The sequence below is a fragment of the Ovis canadensis genome, chromosome 4, assembly GCF_042477335.2.
Source record: "Ovis canadensis isolate MfBH-ARS-UI-01 breed Bighorn chromosome 4, ARS-UI_OviCan_v2, whole genome shotgun sequence".
Lineage (NCBI taxonomy): Eukaryota > Metazoa > Chordata > Mammalia > Artiodactyla > Bovidae > Ovis > Ovis canadensis.
The window spans coordinates 133,271,603-133,287,602 of record NC_091248.1 but is presented as its reverse complement, the minus strand read 5'-3'; the positions used below and the strand labels follow the sequence as shown (position 1 = coordinate 133,287,602).

Sequence of the window (16,000 nt, the reverse complement as noted above, 5' to 3'; positions counted from 1 at the left end):
TAGCCCAGGAACACGTGTTGGATGAGTAGGTAGACTGCAAACAGTAACTTTAACCCCCAGTAACCACGTCTGCTAAAGGTTAGGGGGCTAGAGGAGGAGCCCCTAAGTTACGTCGTTGCTTCTGGATACATTCTCGCGGTAGGTCTTAGGAAGTCCTAGCCACCAGAGCTGGACGTTGTTCTCGAGGGTTTGATGAGCCTGACTTCTGCTTCTGGTGTTTTGGTAGAGCTGCTTGTAGTGACTTTCATGACGCTTCACGTCTGTCTTTCTCTTCTGAATTCATAGCTGTGTTTAATCTTGCAGATGACATCCCAGGAGTGTTTGTCTCCTTAGATTGCCTTGGGGCTGAAGGTTCGCCAACCTTAGATATGTTTGCTTCTTTGTTTTTTAAAACTTATGAGCATTAATGGGGCCAGACTGTCACGGGAGCACCCAGGGTGTGGCACCTAGGGTGTGGCACCCAGGGTGTGGCACCCAGGGTGTGGTTCAGTGTGCGGCTGAGGCGGTGGTGACAGGGGCCGGGTCGGCTGTGGAGAGTATACGTCCGCGTTGCTGCGGCTGCACATAAGCTCCGTCCTGGGCACCGTGGCTACTCTTTGATGAGCTCCCTGGGAGATGGCAGGGTGGCTCGGGGCGGAGGCTGACGGGATCTGTGAGACTAGGACAAGGCCATCCGTCCACTTACTATGAGGCTCCTCTGCTGAGGTCTCCCTTTGATGAGATGCGAATCAGTTCACATTTTTTTCCCATTCAGAGTTGGCTGTCTGCATGCCTCTTCTCCAAACCTCCTTGTGATCGGGTTTCCAGTCACACTCCTTCCAAGTCCCCGACCTTCCAGCTGAGCCATAGGCCAGTATGAATGTGTAATTATGTGTCTGGCCGTTTCTGCGCACTGCCCACAGTCCTGTCCACTGGGAGGATTCCCTGTCACTGCTGGCCTTTGTAGATATCCCAGGGAGGGCTGTCCACCCGCCCCCCCGGGGCAGTGTCTGCATGTTTGGCAGACCTGTCTGCGAGCCAGGCCCCATCTTCTCTTCCTCTGCCAGCTGATGAGAAGGAATGCCCACCAGGCCACAGGTGCAGCCCAGCTAGGGGAGGGAAGGGGGATCGTGGCGTCTGGGCCACTTTCACGTGGCTCACTCCTGCCTTCAGGGCCTGCTCGGCACGATCACCACTTGCACCTGAAGTTGGGTGTTGCTATGCACGCCCACTTTATGGCTCGGCACACCCGCCAGCTCTTGGTGGCCCGCTCCGGTTGCATGGTGACTTGGTGACCCACAAGCCTGACAGCAAGCCAGTAACTTTCTCAGAGGGAAGGTAGTAGTTACCTGCAGGGGGATGGCAGGGCTTTGTTCCAAAATCCCAAGGGCCTTTGCGGTGATTCCCCTCCAGGGTCTGTCATGGGCTCTGAACAGCATCCTCTCTGCTGCCGACACTTCCAGCACCATTAGATCTGCTGGGTCGTAAGGCCAAGGGCAAAGCAGTCTGCAGAGCTGCCTGGGCATGCTACAGAGCCTTCTCTTGTTTTGAGCCCTGCTCAAAACCAGCAGCTTTCTGTATCACTCAGCAATTGGCTGGAGCGGCACACCCATGCGAGGAGCATGTTCCTTTTCCAAATCCCAAGAAGGCCCTGAGCAGTGCACCTCTACTTGGCGTAGGAGAAGGGCTGTGACCCAGAAGAGCTGTGACCCAGACCGCTGGGCCCTGGAGTGTCTTCCGACAAGTCTCAGGTTGCTGCTGCTGCTCACTCACTAGGTCTGACTAGCGTCCTGTCATCTGTGTAGGGGCGCGGTGTGCAGTCCCCTGGAAGGGGACGGTGAAGGAGGTCCCTCAAACTCAGCTGTGACATACGGCCAGGAGGAGCTGGGCCCCGAAGTCAGGACGGTGAAGCTGAGCTGTTTGCTTTGCCAGCTGAAAGCAGACGGCTTCCGGCGGGCCTCACGGGTGGGCTTTCCCAGATGGCCCCAGTGGTGAAGAACCCGCCTGCTAGTGCAGGCCTCATGGCCAGGGATGGAGGAAAGAGCTTTAGTCACATCGGTAGGCATCCCAGGGGAGAGGGCAGTGGCGCCCCACTCCAGTGCTCTTGCCTGGCAAATCCCACAGACGGAGGAGCCTGGTAGGCTGCAGTCCATGGGGTCTCTAGGAGTCGGACATGACTGAGCAACTTCACTTTCACTTTTCACTTTCATTCATTGGAGAAGGAAATGGCAACCCACTCCTGTGTTCTTGCCTGGAGAATCCCAGGGACGGCGGAGCCTGGTGGGCTGCAGTCCATGGGGTTGCACAGAGTCAGACATGACTGAAGCGACTCAGCAGCAGCAGCAGCAGGCATACCAGGTACCAGGACATGTATTCATTTGCCCTCACAGTGAAGCCATGTCTGCTGCAGCAGCTTCACTGTAGCACCCTCTGGTTGACAGTCGCTCTCTGGTTAAGCTGCTAAGAACCTACAGTCATTCTCCAAGGTCCCTCTTGGGGATGTGAGAGTCAGCCCCCTCTCATTCCCCGCCTTACCTTCAGGAACGTGGGATTTCTTGTGGGTTATGGTTTCCAGGTTAGGGGTGGTTCTAGTGGCTTCTGCTTGGCCTTTCTCACGGTGATAGCTCTTTTCTGCAGGTCAGGGAACTGTGTGGGGCTTCTGCCTGCATTTGAGCACGTCCATTCCAGTTAGGCACTTCAGACCTGGGGAGAGAACTGCAGCACAGGTTCAGGGACCCACTGTGAGGCGTGTGCAGCCTGAGCTAAACTCCCTTGACCCCTGACCTCCACAAGCCCCTGCTCTGACCGGGGTGATGTTTCGGGTCCCCTGGAGGTAGAGTCATTTCAGAGTCAGAGTTAGTAGTCCCCGAATGTCTGATGACTTCTCTTACCCCAGGGCAGTGATGGTATCCGTATTCACGTGTTAATCATTTGCCGTCTTGTGACATTTATGGGATTTTCTTGAATTATTTTTTCTCTTTTTTGTTAAATGTTTCATAAATTTATGAAAATTTAAATTCTTTGAGGCCTGGGAACATGTCTTAAATTCTCTTAATCTCCCATGAGGCACCTGTCCCAGTTCCCAAGTAAAGATTCATTGATTGGATGAGTAACAGTTATTAATTGTATTATTAGGAATACTTTGCTAGAGTGGACTTAATCTGAAAATGAATTTAACGGCTTATTCTGAAAAGTTATCAGTATGGAATGATTGTGCCTTTAATGTGTAAATCACATGAGGATTAGAGGCTAAAGTATGTGTCGACAGTGCTTTGATATCTATAAATGTATTCAGTTTAGCTTGAATACAGGGTTTGGATCTTGGACATGTGTTTGAAATGCTTCATGTTAACTGTATTACCTTGGAATTACAGGGTTCTGGGCCAAAATTTAGTGACATGAATAAATAGAATATTTAACTTAGTTCTAAATTGCTATCTTTCAGTAAGATGTAGCTGTGTCTACAATGAGAGAATTATTAAAATACTTTCTTCAAAAACATAATATAGAAATGGTATTGGAGCTGGAGTGGGTCAGGTTGATAGTCTTCTGCTCATGGATGGTTTTAGCTGGGGTTCTTTGTCACTGTCAGCTGGATGCTAAGAGAGATGGGGTTCATTGTTCCCTTGGTGTGGGCCATGGCGTACCAGTGATTACAGTTCAGTATAGGATGGTCCAAAAGGGACTAAGAGGACAAATGAAAATGGTAGCTAAAATTGTGTTATTTTTAATTCTAATTTATTATTACAATTAAAATAGGGAAAGAATAAAAATAGAAGAAAGTGTCTATTGTGTTCGCTTTCTGAGTCTTTACTATTAGAGAGTAAGTGGAGAAGCGCGGAATTCTCCAGATGAACCACCGTTCAGCTGCTTAGTGACTTTCCCTTCTTGAGTGAAGAGAATGCTTTGGGACTGGATGAAGGTAGTTGGTTGCCCAGCGTTTTAAACACACTAAATGCCGCTGAAGTATCCACTTCAAAACAATACTTTCATGTATGTGAGTTTAAAATGAAAATGAAACTTTCATATACCTTTGGATATAATCAAGTTATAACCTTAAATAAGGAAATAATTCTTCAGTTTTTGAGGCATTTTCTCTCAGCTATCTATGCCCACTTATGACCAGACAGAGAAAGATACACATTTATAATATGCCTGACCATTCTAAGATTCTGCCTGTTGAAAGATAACCACGGTGAACCTGGCTGGGCTCTGCAAGGCATGTGTGCCTTATTCCGATCTGTCAGCAAGAAGAGCCAGTATGATACTTTGGACATGATGCAAGAACAGCCCCAATTCATCTTTGTTTTATACATTTTCAAGACCCACAGAAGGTCAAAAAATTCAAACTTTTAGATTATAAGCAATTAAACTTAAAAAGGAAAAATAGGTATCATGTTTACTTATGTATAAACATTAAATCAAAATTTAGCTCTTACTAAATTTTAAGGTATCATTTTTAGTCAAATATTACTAATAGTTTCTAGTTAATTGGTCTCAATAATTCAGCCATTTGTTATAATGTGCACTATTCTAGTTGTATAGTTACTTGATATTTATTATTTATAATGGTGAAATAAAAAGCAACCTAAGTAGGAAATTTGCGTAAATTTTGGTAGATCCAAACAGTGAGTGCTTTTTTACCGTTATAGGTGATGATGTAGACGAATATGTGTTTATAGAGAAAGATGTTGAAAAAAAAGTTTTTCTTTGAGTGGTAGGATTATATAATACAGAAACTTTATATTTTATAAAAAATTTTGTTTTTGTGTTTGCATTTATAATATTTTTACAGTAGATGCGTATTGCTTTTTAAATTTTAAAAACAAAGTTAAAATGTTTCACAGCTTGTTGCTAAAATTGTTCTTTTTGTTTTGTTTTCCAAGTACAGAAGCAACAGCTATGCTTGTGAGGTTCTCGCAACACTCACTATTCAAGAGCAAACTTCTAGTCTTTCCTTTAAAGCTTATGCTTTCTTAGATTTTTTTTAATTATACGTCACTTTTTGGCAATTGGGTTAGATCTTCAATTCCAGTGAAATATGGTTTTAACTTAGTTTTACCGCTTTGGAAATTTTTGAATATGGCTGAACTTGAATTAATTTTCTAATTTAAAAGAATGAAGTTTTTTGTCTGTGTGATTAAAAAGTGATTGATTTTTTTTGCTTCATAGTGTTATATTTTGTATTGAAATATTTTGTGACTCCAGCAGATGGAGCTAGAAGGTAATGTATCCATTGGTGATCTGGCAGTTCAGTTTGGTTGGTTTGAGTTTTGAATTAAGTATTCTGGAATTGTTAAATAGGGTTTGTTTGTTTAGCTACCTCTTTTGGGGATAGATATTGAATATCTTTCAAAACAGTTGTCATTGCAACTGATTTAGATAAACTGCAAGTTTTCTGGATTTTTAGGGTTCTACTGTGTTGGAGCATATTTTAGTTTTCTGAAGTAGAGAAATTTAGCTAACATTTTTTCTTTTACAAATTGATAAGTAATAATATATAATATAATAAAGGTGGTAGTAGTAGTATCTTTTGTGTATTAGCCCTAATTTTTAATTTAAGAACATTTTATCAAAATTATACCATATTCTTAAGAGGTGTTTATGTGTGTATGTCTGATATACGTTTGCAGAATGCTGAAAACTTGTTAAGTTTTACAGTTTTCAAAAATAAAATGACAACTTAGTGTACAGTAGCTTTATTATTTTTCTAATTAAATGTTCTCATAGTAACTTTAACTTTCTTATATGTTACAAATTTGATAATTAGAATGAGCTGAGTCTGAAGCTTTCACATTTATTCTGGTTAATAAATTTAAGTTTTTGCATTTAATTTACATAGGTGATTATACTATTACCTAGTATATTACCATCAACTCAAATTCTTTGTGTTAACTGAATTTTTCTTACAAAAATAAATGTGGTGGAGGTTATATCTCTTTTTGCAATTGTGGTTGGTAGAACCATCAGCAGTAATGTTGACTTTCCTGGAAAGAGGGAAGTGGGGGAAAATAAAAAAAATTAAATTATATGTGTTATAGTATATAAAGTTCAGTACATAAAAGAAGACACCAATTTCATTACAAACTTAAATGAATTGTTATTCAGAATCTTTGTGATCATCCTGTTTTCTTCACTTATTGATAAAGATTTCTTTATTTAGATTTTTATGACTGTCTTCATTTTAAGTGTGTTGGTTAGGTAGAATAGATATTTTTCCTGATTTGTGATCTTGTGCCTAAGGCAGACTTTTGTTTTTCAACTTTTGATTTCTAGAGAATTTGAATTTGTATTTTTCACTATATGAAAGGGACACATAATGATCAGAAGGATAAATTCTAGAAGTATATATACTTTTTATATTTAGAAGTCAACAATAATGATGTCTCCTTTATAACATGGATGATAATTGTTTCAAATTACAAAGCCTAAATAAAATTGTCCCCCTGATTATAAAAGCATAGTGAAGCATTCAAGGTTTATGCTCACGGTTGGAACTGTGTGAGTGCAGCCTCTGAAGCCGCTGCCACTCCATAATTTGTGCTTTTGCAGAGGGTAGAATGTGAACTGTGCTCAGGGAGGCCACAAAGTAAGGGGACTGAGATCTGTGACTGACCGGTGGCCCAGCAAGCATCTGCACCTCAGTTAGTCTTTGCTGCTCTCTGCCTTTCTTAGGCATTTTGTGGGGAAGTTATTTGATACTGTGGTGTGGAGGGTTTTGAGTTTCACAAAGGAGTTTAAATATGATTTTTAAGGGTCTTTATGTGCCCGTTATAGAAGGCTCAGACCGTGTAGGCCAGTGGGAAGAAAAAGTCATCCATAATTCTGATGTGTTCACATTGTTAATAATTTGGTATATTTCTTTGCAGTTTATTTTCTGAGCCTTTTTTTTGGTCATTGTTGTTCTCATGTATTTTTAAAGCCATATTAGAATACAGAGTATTGATGTGTAAGCTTTTTTTTGGCGTAATTGAGAATTGTTCTTTAAGGAAAGGATCAAGAGCTTCGACCCCATGGACTGTGGCCCGTCAGACTCCCCTGTCCATGGGATTCTCCAGGCAAGAATCCTGGAGTGGGCTGCCTGCCCTCCTCCAGGGGATCTTCCCCACCCAGGGACTGAACTTGCATCTCTATGTCTCCTGCATTGGCAGATGGGTGGTTTTTTTTTTTTTTTTTAAACATTGGCACCATCTGTCTGGCCTAATTGCTGATGTACTTTGGAATTTTCAGGATTTTGAACCATTTGCATTATGTTGAGTCAGGGTGGAGAGAGGCACTGATGATAACTTAGCATTTTGGTCTGTGATTTCTCTCCTGTTGTTCACAAGTGTGCTGCGAGTTATGTTTAGCCCAGTTTATACATGAACTAGGACGGCAGAGTTCAGGTCCCTTTTCTAGGTCTTGTATAGCTGGTGGGTGCAAACCCAGGCTGGTCAGACATAAAGCGCCCCTCACTTAGACATTTGCTGCCAGGCCTGGGAAGGCCTTAAACCATGAGCCGTGTGAGTCTCTTGTTGTGAGCTAAATGCACAGAGTCCGTTCAGCATTTTACTGAAGTCTGGGTGGTTAAAGACCTTCTGTATTTGAAAGACATACTGGTATCTTTAGGCTTGGATGTTCAAAAGTGTTTTGTTTTAGTGTTTTCCAAACTGGTCAGAAGCTCAGCTAAGCATTTTGTTTTCCTGAAATGGATAGAATTAAGGGGCTATCATATTCTCAGCTTAAACATGGCCCTTAAGAAAATCTTGTGAAACAGATGTTCTCTTTTTGGCAGACCAAAAAGGGCCCTCTTGATCTCATGAGCCCTTAGGATCTCATGAGCTGAAGTGAAGGTTCTCCCGATAGCATAGTTATTAGAGGCTCTAGGAAAGAGGTTGCCTCCAGGTTCATTCACGCTGTGGCTCAGCTTGGTTCTCTGTAGCTGTGGGCCTGAGCCCCCGTTTCCTGGCTAGCTGTTAGCGAGCCGCCCGTCTGCCCTGCAGGTTACCTGCCTCTTTCTCAGGCTTTCATGTGACAGCCCCACCCCCCCACGCCCCACCAATCCCCTGCAAAGTTGTGTCAAGTTCTTCCCTGACTTACCCTTCTGCTGCATTTCTGACTCCTCTGAGAGAAAGCTCTCTGCTTCTAAGCACTCCTTTGGTTAGGCTGTACCCACCTGGCCTATCCAAGATGGTTTCAGTGTCTCTCTTTATTAAAGTCCACAGTCTTAATTGTGTCTGCAGCATTCTTGTCTCCATGTATATTGGGTTGAACGTGTTTCCCCCAGGTTCACGAATGCTTAGAACCTCAGAACATAACCTTATTTGGAAATTATATCCTTGCTGATATAGTTAGTAAATTAAGGCCACGATGAATTAGGGTGGGCCCTAGTCCAATAACTAGTGTCCTTACAAGAAGATAAAACAGAGACTTGCACAATGGGAAGAATGCGAAGACAAAGGCAGAGGTTGGAGCAATGTGTCTACGAGGCCAGGAGTGTGCCACCTCTAAGGGAGGAGTCTTCCTAGAACCTCTGCAAGGAGTGTGGTCCTTCCGACACCTTGATTTTGGACTTCTAGCCTCCACAACGGTGGGAGAATAAATTCTCGTTGTTTGAAGCTGTCCAGTCTGTGGGACTTTGTTACAGAAGCCCTAAAAACGAATATACCATGTAGCATATTCACTAATAATACTGGATAACAACTCCAGGGATTAAGGCGTGAATATCTTTGGGGATTTGCTCTGCCTCCCATGAGCCTACAGCTGCGTACAAAGCAGGAAAATAAAACCCATAATGAAGAGAAAAGTCAGTCAGAACTTGGAAGTGACACAGATTCGAAATTAGTAAATAAGAACACTGAAACGTTTCTTGTGACTGTTTCATTTGTTCCAGGGACTGGAGGAAAGACTGAACATATTGAGACGTGAAAGATGTGAAAAACAACCAAATAAACTGCTAGAGATGAAACCTGTAATATCTGACATGAAATGTACTGGATGGGATAAAAGCAGATTAGGTGTAGAAGAGATCAGTGGATTCTAAGACACAGCAATAGAACACTGTCTAAAAAAGAAACAGGAAAAAAATGACTGAAAAACCAGGGCATCAGTGATGTAATTGATGTTCCTGAAGGAGAGAGGGTTAAGAAAAATATTTGAAAAACTAATGGCAGAAAAATTTCAAGATTAGATGAAAACTGCAAACCCTCTTATCCAAAAGCTCAACTTGTCCCAGTTACAAAAGACCTGTCAAGATACATCATCAGATTGATTAAAACAAGTGATAAGGAGAAATCAGAGAAAAAGACATAAAGTACCGAGGGACAGTGATGAGAACTACAGCGTATCTCTTGTGGGAGAGAATGCAAGACAGATGACGGAGCGGCAGCATCCTCAAAGTTCTGAAAGAAGAAAGCCCTGCCGACCTGGTTTCATATCCAGTGAAGACATTTTTCCCAACAGAGTCAAAATAAAGACAGGCTCAGATATACAAAAGGTGACAGTTCATCACTGCAGACCTATACTGCCAAAAATAAGGGGCGCCCTCCAAGCGGAGGCAGAGCGGAAGAAGACAGATACCTGGACCTGTAAGATAGAATGAGGACCGCGAGAGGCGGCTAATTTTTGGGTAAATATAAAGGAGTATTTACCATACAAGTCTTATGGAAAGAATTGGCTGTTTAAATAAAAAGCAGTAACAAGATGTTGTGAGTTTTATAACGTGTGAGTAAAAGCGCATGCCACCAGCAGCACGAGGGCGGGAGGAAGGAAGTGGAGGCAGACTGTAAGCGTCCTAGATGCTGTCTGTGAAGTGTTGCTGTGCCTCTTGCAGGCAGGTCGGGATGATTTAAAGGTGTATGTGATAAACACCAAACAACCCTAAAGTATCTCAAAGAGAGATACCGTCAATAAGCAAGCAGAAGAAACAGAATGGGATCACAGCAACAGTTAATCCAAAGGGTCACAGAAAAAGAAGGCAAAGGGAGGACAAAACAGTGGGACAAATACAGAACCAAGAGCAGACTGATGCACTTAAGCCTGCTCATGTCAGTAAACATCAGTGGCCTAAGCATTCGATTAAAAGGCAGAGATATTAAATAAAAAGGAAAACACAAATATATGCTGCCTGTAAGAACCTGCTTTAAATGTAAACACACACACACTGGTTAACTGGTTACTAGGAGAAAAAAGATTTACTATACTAATTCTAAGGAAAAGGAAGATGAAATAATTAGTATATTATTATCAGAGAAAGGTAAAAATGTTAATAGGCATAAAAATCATTTCATAATGATGAAGGGGTTCATTCATTAAAAGAACATAGTAATAAACTTATCTACTGAAAAAATGCCTGTTTACTACATAGCTATTAAATGCACGGGCTTCCCTGTTGGCTCAGATGGTGAAGGATCCGCCTGCAATGTGGGAGACCTGGGTTCGATCCCTGGGTTGGGAAGATCCCCTGGAGAAGGGAATGGCTACCTACTCTGGTATTTTGGCCTGGAGAATCCCATGGACAGAGGAGCCTGGTGGGCTACAGTGCATGGGGTTGCAAAGAGTCAGACACGACTGAGCAACTTTCACTATTAAACACGTGAAGCAGAAACTTAAGAAAGGATTAATAGTCAAAGTTACAATTATGTTCAGATATGTAACTATCCCTTTTTCAATAATTTATGGAACAAGTAGCCAGGAAGAATTAAGGATATAGAAGGCCTGAATAAAATTAACTATTTTGGCCTAAGTTGTATTTATGGAACACTGCCCAGCAGTCATGGAATACACATTCTTTTCAAGTACTCTGGGAATGTGAACCAAGAAAGTCATATTCTGTGCCATTAAACAAATTTCAATACTTGAAGTCATAAAAGATGCTCTCTGACTGGAAACGGTCAGTTTTCATTCCAGTCCCAAAGAAAGGCAATGCCAAAGAATGCTCAAACTACCGCACAATTGCATTCATCTCATGTGCTAGTAAAGTAACGCTCAAAATTCTCTGAGCCAGGCTTCAGCAATACGTGAACCGTGAACTTCCAGATGTTCAAGCTGGTTTTAGAAAAGGCAGAGGAACCAGAGATCAAATTGCCAACATCTGCTGGATCATGGAAAAAGCAAGAGACTTCCAGAAAAACATCTTATTTGTGCTTTATTGACTATGCCAAAGCCTTTGACTGTGTGGATCACAATAAACTGTGGAAAATTCTGAAAGAGATGGGAATACCAGAGCACCTGACCTGCCTCTTGAGAAACCTATATGCAGGTCAGGAAGCAACAGTTAGAACTGGACATGAAACAACAGACTGATTTCCAATAGGAAAAGGAGTATATCAAGGCTGTATATTGTCACCTTGCTTATTTAACTTATATGCAGAGTACATCATGAGAAACGCTGGGCTGGAAGAAATGCAAGCTGGAATCAAGACTGCCGGGAGAAATATCAATAACCTCAGATAGGCAGATGACACGACCCTTATGGTAGAAAGTGAAGAGAAACTAAAGAGCCTCTTGATGAAAGTGAAAGAGGAGAGTGAAAAAGTTGGCCTAAAGCTCAACATTCAGAAAACGAAGATCATGGCATCTGGTCCCATCACTTCATGGGAAATAGATGGGGAAACAGTGTCAGACTTTATTTTGGGGGGCTCAAAAATCACATGTATCAACACAGAGATGGACAGATAGGCTACCTAAATGGAATACAGAGTCCAGGAATACATCCAAACATATTGTAAATTTATTTTTAACAAAGATGTAGAGGCAGTTTGGCAGAAGAGGCTGTTTTCAATAAATGGTACTGGAGCAATTGGATAGTCGGTCATAGGTTTAAAAATGAACTTCAGTCCATATCTGGCAGAAAGCAATGCAAAAGAATCATAGACTTAAATGTAAAACTGTAACACTTGTAGAGGGAAATATAGGGGAAAGTCTTTGCCATTGGGTTAGGCTGTAGTTTCTTCGGCAAGATAGGTAAAGCATGATCTGTAAAGAAAACATTGATAAATTGCACTTTGTCAACATTGGGAAATCTTGTTCTTTGAAAGATGGTGTTAAGAAGATGAAAAGATAATTCACAGAGTGGGAGAAGGTATCTGGAAATCATATGCCTTATAAAAGACTTGTAATCAGAGTATATAAAGAGTTTCCAGACTCACTAAGTACAACCCAGTGAAACAGTGGGCAACACATTGGGAGAGACATTTAGCAAAGAAGTTGTAAGTGGATGGCAGATAAGTTCATGAAAAGATTTGACGTTATTATTCATGGGGGCAATGCAAATTACAGCAGTGACGAGATACCATTGTGCATCTGTGAGAACGACTGAGGCTGGAAAGACCCTTTTTTTGTCAAATGTGGATGAGACTTCAGCTCTGCTGGTGGGTATGTGAAATTGTATACCCACTTTGGAAAACATTTTGGCAGTTTCTTTAAATGTTAAGAAACACACCTGCTTTATGACCTAGACATTGCGCGCTCACGTATTTACCCAAAAGATAGGAAAGCTTGTGTCCATATGATGACTTGTGCTTGAGTGTATAAAACTCAAGTTTATGTATAAAGTTGTGTTGTATAAACTACAACTTTGGTTGTGAGACACAACTAAACACAGCTTCAGTTGTGAGAACCGCAGCTCGGATAGTTTGCAGGGACCTGGGTGGAGTGTGGTGAACTGAATGCAACCTGATACAGAGGGGCAGGCTACCGATGTGCTGCAGCTTGAGAAACCTCAGCAGGCTTGCGCCAGGTGGCAAAAGCCAGACAGAAACAAGAGCATATACTACATTTGCCATGCATAGAAAACTTTAGTTTTTTATAAAAAATGTAGTGTTTTGTAAAGTGCAGAATCTGACTCCTGGAGTGTGGAGTAGGGTAGAGAGTGCAGGAGGCAGAGATGATAAAATGGTAAGGAAGCTGGGAGTGATGGTTGCGTTTGTTGTCTTGGTTATGGTGACGTAACTGTCAAAGTTTATGACATTGTACACTTTATGTCAATAAAGTCATAAATTGTCAATAAATTATACACACTATAGCAATAATAACTCAGCAAATTTGCTACAGATTAATATTCTTGCTTTTTATCTATGTCCTGCTTTTTTACCAAGTGAACACGGGTGCTCGGAGAGTCCGGTAGCTTGGTACGGGAGCTAATTAGCACCGTGTGTTAGTAGCCTCTGGGGATGCGATGGTTATTAAAAGGAAAAAGTCATTAAGTGCTTGTTTTGTGACAGATGTGCTGGTTGTCCATGCATTATTTCACTGAATTCTCAGCATCACCTACAGACGTGATCCTCAGCCTCGTGTAGAGGACGAACCTGTGACCTGGAAGGCTTGTCACATGAAGCGCAGGGGCTCGAACCCGGGTCTGTCTGGAGGTCTTGTGTGTCCATTTGGTCACCATCCTTATGTGTCTTTCCTGGTTATTAACACGATACAATTGGCTGTAACTATAACCCCTCTGATTGAAGAAGAAGATTAAGATTTTTAGCACCTTAATTTTTTTTAAGACTGAAAAGTGGTTAAGTATTTTAGAACAGTTTTTATTTTTACAAGTACAAATTAAAGTTTTTCCCTTTGAAAGATATGAGACATTGTTTTTGAAGACACTTTGTAAAACATTCTGTTTCCTGCTAAGATGAATATATACTGTAAAGTCATTCAACCTATCTAGATTTTTGAATAAGAAACAGCAGACTGGGTTTTAATTATATCACCGTGTTTACTAAAGGAGGGGCCTCTCTCTAGGTAACTTGCACGAGTGCTGCATTCTTTTTGTTTACATTCCATGCTGTTCCCAAGAGGGTTTAGGGTGTGACGAAACGTGCATGGGGTCTGTAACCAGGGCAGTTGGGAGCTGTCTCCCTTGGCTCCCTGAGGGCTCGGTGTGGGTCTCCGTGTGTCTGAAGTGGAAGGTCCCCGAGGGCAGCGGTGTGTGTTTCCTCCATTGCTGCATCTCCAGGGCCTGGAACAGTGCCACATAAGTAAGGGTCTCGGAAGAACATCAGTTGCCCGTTTTCAAAAGCGTTGGATTTTAAGTGTATGTAGTGTGTTGAATTTATGCTTAGCATAATTTTTATCTTTGATTGTATAAATTTTAATGACGATTATAGCCATCAGTTTTAAAGTTGGGTGTATAACCTATAAAAAGTGAGCTGCTGGTCCAGATATCCCAGTGAGATACCTAAAGTTCTGTATTTTTAAAAATCAACTCTTACTATCATCTCAGTTGCTTTTTATTGTGATTTTATGAGTGTAGAATGTGCCAGAAAGGGAAAAGGTGATGTAAACTTGCTTGCCTCTCAAATTTTCTTTCCCATTTGGAGTTGCTTACTAAACTTCTCTGATGCGGTCGTTTTAAAAAATCCCGGGAATTAGTGTAGCTCCATGTAGGCTCTGCAGGCTTGGCGGGTTTTATATAACCAGCCTCTGTCATGTTGGGGGATTGCTGTGAAGACTAAATGAGTTTGTATAATATCTGTAAATCATTTAGAACAGTGCTTGGCACATGAGGGCTCAATAAATGCTAATTATTACTTTTAGGGTTTTATGAGGCTTAAATTAAACAAGATAATACATGTAAAATGGTTAGTGGAGTATCTGGCGTTTATTAAGCACTCAGTACGTGCTGCTGGCTCTCATTTAAATATTCAGGTGCCAGTGTGTCTGAAGAGGCTGTGTCTTTGGACTGTGGCACATGTCATATGTTTAGTGGATTTATTTTAGAGCATGGGGAAAAATCCGTAGTTTCTATTGACTTTTACCAGTAGTACAAGTCGCAGAGTTATAAAAATTTTACAGAAATGTGTAATTATTCTGATTGCTCAGTTTAGGTCCTTTGTTAGGCCTCTCTATTAAGTTTATGTTTAGTTTTTACTATTAAAAAGCGCAGAGCCTTGACTGATAGCACAATTTAGCACAGCAGTTTTCTTTGACAAGGTTGTCAGTATCTAACTCATCTTTCCTCTATTGTTATCCTCAGGTTTGTGGAACCTTGCTTCTCTCTTTTCCAATCTTTGTTTATTTGTGTTGATGCCCTTTGCCTTTTTCTTTCTGGAATCAGAAGGTTTTGCTGGTCTGAAAAAGGTAAGTAAATGATGTTTTAGAATTAAATTTCTTAAATGAAGAAGTAAATGTCATTCATTGTTGAGCTAGAAATAGTAGGCTTAAGCAACTTTTACTGAAATGTAAAATATTTAATAATAGCAATGCCTTATTAATATTAATAATGCTCTTACAATAATGTTAATAATGTTACACATTGAGTTAATAAAAGTGTCCACAGGAAGGAAGTCATCGTTTGACCTTTGAATGCTTTTTATAGTATGTGCAGAGTTGGTGGAGTATTCTTGAATAAGCCTGATACAACAGCTATTATTCTTTTCCTCGATACTGTCATTTACTGTAAAGCATGACATGAAATTCTAAAAGTCTTAAGCTATATCTTGATGTAGAAGTGGTTTCACACCCAGTGTCTGCAGGAGGGCAGCATTTACCAGGCTGCCCTGAATTGTCAGGTTCCCAGGATCCGTGACTCCCTGCGAGCTGAGTGTGGCAGGCTGAGGAGTGGGCAGAGAGCAGACTGCCAGCATCTTAGACAGTCAACCCAGACCTTGTAAGTGGGAATCACTCCCTCTGTCCTTGAATAGTAGGACATTTTAAAGTGAAGGGAACATTTCCATTTATAGCTTGTGGAGCTCTTTGCTGTGAAAGCTTGGACTATAATGGAAGGATTTCAGTAGTTAATACTTTTTGAGTGACTTTTAAAACTTGACAAAATGAGTTCTAGTGTTACAGTTTACAGACACATTGCACCTTTTTAACTTTCAGTTAGAGTTATTCATATTCATACTGTGGTCTGTGGTTGCTTTCATATTTGGTGAGTCTGCTGAGACCAGAGTGGGTGGTTGTGTATGGTGGTCAAACCTGCATTGAGAACATTGTCTTTTATATATTTGATTTGTTTTTTATGATATATGCAAATTAGTTAAGTCATCCATGTAATGGGAACAATTTGTATGGTTTCAGTTTAAACAAATAAACATAACAAAAA

General features: G+C 41.3%; 1 protein-coding gene across 8 annotated transcripts in view; it reads left to right on the top strand.

Moving 5' to 3' along the window:
- The window catches only part of LMBR1 (limb development membrane protein 1), a 130,614-nt gene that overhangs the window by 28,602 nt on the left and 86,012 nt on the right, over window positions 1–16,000 (top strand). For 5 of the 8 annotated variants that reach the window (XM_069587218.1, XM_069587223.1, XM_069587219.1 and 2 more), the window contains one exon: window positions 14,930–15,033. The exons of the other annotated variants lie outside the window; for them this stretch is intronic. In XM_069587218.1, the coding sequence (XP_069443319.1) occupies window positions 14,930–15,033 (104 nt within the window). The remainder of the gene's footprint in view (window positions 1–14,929; window positions 15,034–16,000) is intronic. 8 annotated transcript variants of the gene reach the window in all.